At 37.7% G+C, this 8,399-nt stretch overlaps 1 protein-coding gene across 1 annotated transcript; it reads right to left on the bottom strand.

Moving 5' to 3' along the window:
* Positions 1-4,342: 4,342 nt before the first annotated feature.
* LOC149518468 (uncharacterized) lies at positions 4,343-5,026 on the bottom strand. Its single transcript, XM_089761572.1, has 2 exons — positions 4,798-5,026; positions 4,343-4,713 (listed from the first exon to the last, which is right to left on the bottom strand). Exons 1-2 carry the CDS (start codon positions 5,024-5,026, stop codon positions 4,343-4,345), a joined length of 600 nt encoding a protein of 199 aa, XP_089617698.1.
* Between the last annotated feature and the right edge of the window lie 3,373 nt (positions 5,027-8,399).

The raw sequence follows: 8,399 nt of genomic DNA on the forward strand, positions 1-8,399 counted from the left end.
ATTTCATTGGCTCATAATCTTCAACTGCACGATCAGCTAGAAATTCAGCTATTGCACTCCCTTTAATAGCTTTTTGAGTCACGTAAATGATATCATATTTTGAAAGCATAACTTGCCACCGTGCTATTCTTCCTGTCAATGAGGGCTTTTTGAAGATATACTTAATAGGATCCAGCTTTGCTATGAGCCAAGTAGTGTGATAAAGCATGTATTGTCTAAGCCTTCGAGCTGTCCAGGTTAATGCACAACACATATTCTCTAATGGTGAATACTTTGACTCATAATCAGTGAACTTCTTGCTCAAGTAGTAAATTGCTCATTCTTTCTTATCAGTTCATCTCTTTGCCCCAGCACACATCCCATTGAATTTTCATGCACTGTCAAGTACAAAATCAAAGGTTTTACTGGCATTGGTGGCACTAACACAGGTGGATTTGACAAGTATTCTTTAATCTTATCAAAAGCTTCTTGGCATTCATCATTCCATTCTCTAGGATCATATTTTTTGAGAAGCTTGAAAATAGGATCACACTTATAAGTGAGTTGAGAGATGAAGCGAGCAATATAATTTAATCTCCCTAAGAAGCCTCACACTTCTTTTGAGGTATGAAGAGGGGATAAGTTTTGGATGGCTTGTATCTGATCTGGATCAACTTTAATTTCTTTTTCACTGACTACAAAGCCTAATAGTTTTCCTGATTTGGCTCTAAATGTACATTTGGCAGGATTCAACTTCAACTGAAATCTTTTCAACCTGTCGAATAGCTTTTGGAGACTGACTATATGATCCTCTCCTTCATGAGATTTTGCAATCATATCATCTACATACACTTCTATCTCTTTATGTATCATGTCATGAAAAAGAGTCACCATTGCTCTTTGATAAGTAGCACCAGCATTTTTTAACCCAAAAGGCATGACTTTGTAACAGAATGTTCCCCACATGGTCACAAATGTAGTTTTCTCCATATCATCTCGAGCCATCTTGATCTGATTATAGCCTGAGAAACTATCCATAAAGGAAAATGTAGAGTGTCTAGCAGTATTATCCACTAGAGTATCGATGTGAGGTAAAGTAAAGTTATCCTTAGGTCTTGCTCTATTCAAATCTTGATAATCAACACACATTCTCACTTTTCCATCCTTCTTAGGAACTGGCACTATGTTGGCTACCCATTCAGGATATTTTGCCACTTCCAAAAATCTGGCATCGAATTGTTTCTTCACTTTCTCTTTAATTTTTAGCAGCATCTCTGGTTTCATGCGCCTTAGTTTTTGCTGCATCGACTTACATCCTGGTTTTAAAGGTAACTTGTGCTCTACAATATCAGTGCTGAGTCCTAGCATATCTTGGTAAGTCCATATGAACACATCTACATATTCTCAGAGCAGCTCTTCTAGCTCTTATCTTTCAGCTAATAAAAAAGATGTACCAACTTTGACATTTCTTTTATTCTCACTATCTCCCAAATTTACTGATTCAGTAATTTCTTGGTGGGGTTCAATTGGCTTATCTTCATGTTCTATTAATTTTAACAAATCAAGAGGCAGTGTATAGTTATCTGAATCTTCCTCATTATCAAGTTCATCAACATGAATTAAGTTTTCAAAATCAAATCCGAGATTAATGCCATGATTATCCTCATGTTCATTGTTTGAGACGCTGCAAAGGGTAATATGGAGAGAATATTGGCACACAAAAATGGAATGGCAAAAAAATGTAGGAAAGAAAAGAATGAAAGGTAAAATGAAGATAAAAACAGCAGAAAAAATACGGATGCATCTTCTAAGTCTTTTATTAAAATGACAAACATAAACACACCATAAAAGATCTCCTAATACTCATAGAATGTAATTAGGGATTTAAAGTTTCACATTACTTTTCCAAAGTTTTAAAAACAATAGGCAGCTCTGTAACTTCCCAATTATCCAGCTTAAAATCTAAAGGACAAGGGGTACACAAATAGATCTTCACTTCGACTCTTCTTTTCTCCATCATCCACCATTTGAATGGCCAGCTCTGAAACTTTTTCCATGAATCTTGCACTTGGGGCTCCTAGTAAATCTGGATGAATATATCCTCTCGAGTGAAAAGAATTATAGAGGTATGGAATGACTATCGGCTCTGACTCCAGCTCATATCCCTTAAGATTAGCTATCCTCTTATCTCTTTTCTCATTCACCATTCTTACTCTGTCCCCTCTTGTTGGCTTATATCCTAAGCCAAACCTATCTCTCTTTTCATATATGGCCGATGGCTTCGTGATTCCTTGCAGGTTCTTCCCAAGTCTGACTTCAGGTCACCATCCCATCTTGTTAAGCTGTCTAACTACCATTTTAGTAGTTATAGATAAGTGTGGCGAATACAATTTAGATCTTTCAGCTATATATGTTGCATTGGCAATCTCAAAGAATCTATAAGAGCATTCTAAAGCTTCATCTACCGATTTCACATAAGGAGTATTTATCGATTGAGTTACTAATAAATCTTCTTCTCCTGCCACACATGTTAGCTTTCCTTCAACAATGAATTTGACTTTCTGATGTAATGAGGATGGGACAGCACCTGCCATATGGATCCACGGTCTACCCAATAGATAACTGTATGAAGGAGAGATGTCCATGACTTGAAATTTCACGTTGAAAGTATATGGACCAATCTGCAATGGCACTTCTATATCTCCCAACACTTCTCTTCTGGTTCCATCAAATGCACTCACTATCATATGACTAGGTTTCATATAAGATCCATTAACAGGGAGTTTTACCAGAGTAGTTACGGGTATAACATTGATGGATGAGCCATTATCAATCAAAACCTTAACCATTATATGACTTTTACATTTCACAGTAATGTGAAGAGCCCTGGTACTTCCTCTACCCTCAGGAGAAATTTCTTCATCATTAAAAAAAATATAGTTTGAAATCATCAGATTGCCAACAAGCTGTTCCACATATTCAACAGAAGCATTGTGAGACACATATGCTTGATTTAGCACCTTCAACAAAGCATTACGGTGTGACTCTGAATTGAGCAATAATGACAATAGCGAAATTCTAGCTGGCATCTTGTTAAGCTGTTCTACCACGCTATACTCACTATGTTTTATTAACTTCAAAAATTCACCTATTTCACTCTTAGATACTAGCTTCTGACATTTTTTTATGGTGTTGCATCAAGATCACTCTGACTTTTATTTTCTTCCCTTACCTTGGCTTTCTCCTTTCTAGCTTTTTCTAGAGCCTCTGGGGTATAGCACCTGCCACTTTGGGTTATGCCTCCTACACCCGTTATGTTGGTAGTATCTAGGTTGACTACGACATCATAATCATACTTTTAAGGTACTACTTTATCATTTTGATATGGAAAAGGGCCAGGAACTTTAATTGTCACCACTAGTCGAGAGATAGGTTTTTCTAGCTTCGATGTTGGCTTCTCATCATAATAGATAGTTATTGGTCTACGTCCAAACTTATTCTTTGAATCAATGGTAGACACTTTCACCAACTCTTCTCTCTCTTGGTAAAACTCTATTCGACCTTCATCCATCAATTTTTGCACCTCTTGACGAAATTGGTGACAATTCTCGATAGAATGCCCCAGAGCACCTTTGTGATAATGGCAGCTTTCAGTTGAGTTAACCGCTTCAGAGTAATTTTGAGGTTCTATCGACTTTAGCATGTCAGCTTTGACCAAGGTTTCAAACACTTTAGCCATAGGAGTTTTGACCTCTTTTATTCTTCTTTTCACACAACTTGTTTGCCCATCAATCAAAGCATTTATTGATGGTCTGGTATGATTTGGTAGAGGGTTCCCATTGACATTTGGAGTCCCTTATTGGCTAGTATAAAAATTTAATACTCTTTCATTGATTAACCCCTGCACTTTATGCTTCAAAGCAGTACAATGCTCAGTGGAATGACCTGGATTCCCATAATGATAATCACAATGTGCATTGGGGTCATACCATTTGGGAAACGGAGGTTTCAAAGGTTCAATAATAACAAGAGCAAGCAGATGTTTCTTAACAAGTCGAGGATACAAATCTGTGTATGTCATGGGAATTGGGTCAAAATGAGGTCTTTCTTGATTGTTATTATTCTGTTAGTTTCTTTGATTGCTGTTTGGGTAGGTTGGTCGAGTAAATGGTCGAGCTGGAGGTGCCGGGGTGTAATTGGATGGTTGAGGGCTAAAACTTGATCTAGGTAACGGTTGTTGGGGGGCTCGGTAATGGTATGGTTATTGAGAGATTTGGTTTATGGTAGAGTAGTAATGGGGGTGTGGGTTATATGAAACAAAAGGATGGTGTAGGGGATTTGTGTGAGTGACAACATGTGTCTCCTACTCTTTCTTCCTTAAGGTAGCTATCTTCTTTTCAAACCCTTCAATTTTACCACTTTTGATAGCGTTTTCTATCATCTCCCCTGAAATTACCATGTTAGAGAAGTTTTTCATGGCATTTCCCACCAATCTGTCATAATACGGGGCCTTCAGTGTATTGACGAATAGCACGATTATCTCTTTTTCAGTCAGTGGTGGTTGTATTTGGGCCGCTGCATCTCTCCACCGATGTGCATATTCTTTGAAGGTTTTCATCGACTTTTTCTCCATATTTTGTAATGACAGTCTATCAGGGGCTGTATCCAAGACGTGCTTATACTGAGCAAGAAAAACTTTGGCCAAGTTTTTCCATGAACTGATCTTATTTCGATCTAATTACACATACCATTTAGCTGTTGAACCAGTCAAACTATCCTAAAAATAGTGTATCAATAGTTTGTCATTATGGGTATGACCTATCATCTTTCTAGAAAACATGGTGATATGAGCAGATGGACACTTTGTCCCATCGTATTTCTCGAAATCTGGGGTCTTAAATTTTGGTGGGATAACCAAGTCAGGCACTAGGCTAAGCTTGTTGGCGTCAATAACCCCATAAGTGCCATTACCTTCAACCGCTTTAAGCCTCTCTTCAAGTTGGTCATACTTGTCTTGAATTTTTGAATTTATAACAGGTTCTGACATTTCGTGAGATTTCTCTTACTCAACAGGGTTGTCAAGATTTGGTACCATGATGGGATCGACTGGGATGGGTCCCGAATTGGCATTCAAGTGGGTCGACTGTTGATTTGCAGAATGATTGACATAAGGGTATGGCTGCGCACTTGGTGGTTGTATGTGTATACCCCGAGGAACTTGAACCTAAACTTGAACTTGAGGTGGAGTGAATCCAGGAGGGTATAATGGCTCTTCCACATTAACCTCATCTCCTGTCCTTGATACACCAGCGACTCATTTTCCTTTCATTGATCCAATCAACAGTTGTCTTAATTTAGCCATTTGTGCTTCAATTCTTTGTTTTATTTCCATCACTCTTTCTTATATCTCCTCCGTACCCTTTCGACCCTTTCAAACCTAGCTGTATTCTCTTCTTCCATGGCTCGAGTCTGGGAATGAGTATTATATCTATGCGAAATTGACGAGTTGTGGTTCCTTGGCTTTGCTATCCTTGAACCTTAGTTTATTAACCATGAATTAGATCGCATGATATAATGTCGTTGATATTATTGTTAGTATGAAAATGCATGCATGAAATGAATGAAATGCAAATTAGGGTATTGTCTTAGATCGATCGAAATAAAAAGAAACTTTCATTAACCATGGGAGTCTTTACACATCATCCAATCATTCTCGCATTAAAGCCATAAAAACATTTGATTTGAGCATATTACTCCCTAGCTTCATGCAAAAAGTGCAATAATCTTTGACTGTGGCCTTTGGTTGGTACAATCTCTCGTTCCAGTGCTTTCGCCTTTTCAACCATGTTGCCTACTTTTCGGACAGCCTTGTAGATTTGAGCAGTCAGGTGTTCGATGTATTGCTGTCTCCCTAAACTTTCTACTCTCTACATCTCTCGAGCATCTACCTCCATATTACAAGTGCGAGCCTAATAATCTTCTCTATCTTGCCACTCAGTCAAAATCTCATTTATGTGCCTTTGATTGCTTGTCAATTGAAGCTCCAAACTCATTAATTCATGCTCTAAGGCTTTTTTCTTGCTTTGCAAATTAGAGTTCTTGCTTTGTTCCCTCATTAGCTCAGCTTTTAGCTTTTCACTTTCTCTTTGGTGCCTTGTTACCTTTTCAGAGGCTCCTGAAAGTTTTTCTTTCCATTCATGTTGCTCTTTGGTGAGTGTGGAGATCATTTCTTTGTTCTGTCGAGCTCTGTTCTTCCAATATTCCACCATGTCTCGTAGTTCTTCCACATCTTTCTTGGATCCCTTCAAAGGTCTACTATCCAACCTTAATTTCTTATTTTCTTGATGCAGATCTTGCAGATCCTCTTTCAATACTTTTCATTCTTTAGTCAACTTCTATACTACATCATTTTTCATCATCAAATCATATCTTAGTTGGTTAACCTGATCCATCATAGCCACCTTTTCTTTCTCTAACCTTTTCTTTTCAATCTCAAACTCTCGCTGAGCGATCTCAAGAGTCGACAATACCGATACTGAAACAGGAACCGATAACTTCTCTGAAACATCAGCTGGTAGAAGCCTAATTTCGTTAACTCTTTTCATCCTCCACGCAAGGTAACCTTCAGCAACATTATCTGTGAGTCTAGCTGGGCTCATTCGGTTGACCTGCTTTCATGCTTTGATGATTTCACGAACCCTTTTCATATAACTGGGTGTTCTATAATCAAACTCGAGTGAACCAAGCCTATGAGTCATAGGGATGAACTGTCATGAATCATATTGTCTTTGAACCATAAGGGGTGCGTAACTCACTGCCCCCCATATTCCTAACAGAGGTACCCATGACTCGTCTCCACAACTATATAAGATAGCCATCAAAAGCATCCATAGTGCCCTCTATGTTACATCTTCGCTAGTGAGCTTCAAAAAGAATGCCAACCATTGACTTTTTGTCCAATCTTTTCTTCATTCTTTAGTCATAAACTCCTTGATAGGACTAAAATGCACGGAGAATGGTCGAAATGATGTCTTCCCTTTTCCCCAAAAATGGCATCTGAGCCAGATAAAAAGTAACTGAGCACACCCCATAAATCGTCTTTCACCTTTTCTTCGACAAAAATTAAGTGATCTAATAGTTTCTATCAAAATAATTGGTGAAGGGTTTATATTTTTATCTAATTGCTCAAAGAAATCAACCACTGATGCTTCTATATGTCCTAAAACCTTAGGAAATATCATCAATCCATAGATGGCCAAAGCAAACACATCTAACCCCTGATCGGTATCAATATACTTTCTTATGTACTCAAGCAGAAAAGCTGATGGAATGGTCTCAACCCCATTTTTTTCTTTCTTGTGCTCGTCTATCTCTTCAACCTCTATTTGCATGATCTTGGCTAATTTTTTTTTCTATATCCAGTGGTCTTATGCTCTTTCCAATAGATCTTGTCTTGATTGGTAGACTCTATCTGAAGTAAAGAAGAATATTTTTTGATCGTGGGAGCCAAGTCTTTTTGGTTGAATACAAAGCATCGATAAGATAGATCGTAAAACTATATTGCGGCTCTCATTAGCTGTTCATCAACCTTCATAGACATAAGCAGTGCCACATCCCCGTATTTCTTGGAAAAAAATTCTTTTTTCTCTATTCTCCACTGTTTCCAAATGGCTTTCAATTCTGATATATTATTTTGACCGAGATCCATATACACTGACTGTGGTAGCACTGATATATGACCATCTACTAAGCAATCTCCTTCTTTCCCCTGAGTACCTTCTGAATGGCTCTTAACCTCTAAGTAGCTCTCACACACAGACGACATCCTTCAGGTTTTTTTGAAAGTTTTTTTTTTTTTATTGAAGATTGGTCCAAAACAATACCCTCTAAAAATATGGTACCTATATGATGCATGCAACAAAATTGAAGACAATAAAACAAATCAAGAATGTAAATAAAATAAATAAATAAAACTGAGTAAATGAATGAACAAGCATATCAGAATATACGTAGTGTCCTAATTTAGATAATTTTCTCGTAAAAGGGACAGTATGGCTCTATCCTAAAGTTGGACTTCAGGGTTCATTATATGTCGGGTTAAGATTTATATGTCTAAAGGTTCCCAGACTATTCCTCACATCATCATCCATTATAGACTAGTAAGGCTCCCCGATCCTCACCCATTACAGGCTACTAACGAAATGGGTTCAATCTGAGTGGAAGTGTTTCACTAGCAAATGCGGAGGTTATCACCTCACGAGAGCGTAGCTACTTCACTTCCTCCTAAAAGAATGGAGCCCGGGTATAGAGCTCATGTATGCGAGTGAATATGCAAAGTGTGTGCAAGGTAATGTATTAATCAAAATAACATGAATAAATCAAAAACAAAATCAAAATGAAGTAATAACTAGCACATAATT

This window comes from Durio zibethinus, chromosome 6 (assembly GCF_047325235.1).
Source record: "Durio zibethinus cultivar Kanyao isolate XHJ-2024 chromosome 6, ASM4732523v1, whole genome shotgun sequence".
Lineage (NCBI taxonomy): Eukaryota > Viridiplantae > Streptophyta > Magnoliopsida > Malvales > Malvaceae > Durio > Durio zibethinus.

Excerpts from the sequence above, each read along its gene's own strand:
- LOC149518468 (XM_089761572.1), bottom strand. The coding sequence starts at position 5,026 with ATGTCAGAACCTGTTATAAATTCAAAAATTCAAGACAAGTATGACCAA. Across the intron at positions 4,714-4,797 it reads GTTTTCTAGAAAGATGATAG|ATCGAAATAAGATCAGTTCA; the intron begins GTCATACCCATA and ends ATGTGTAATTAG.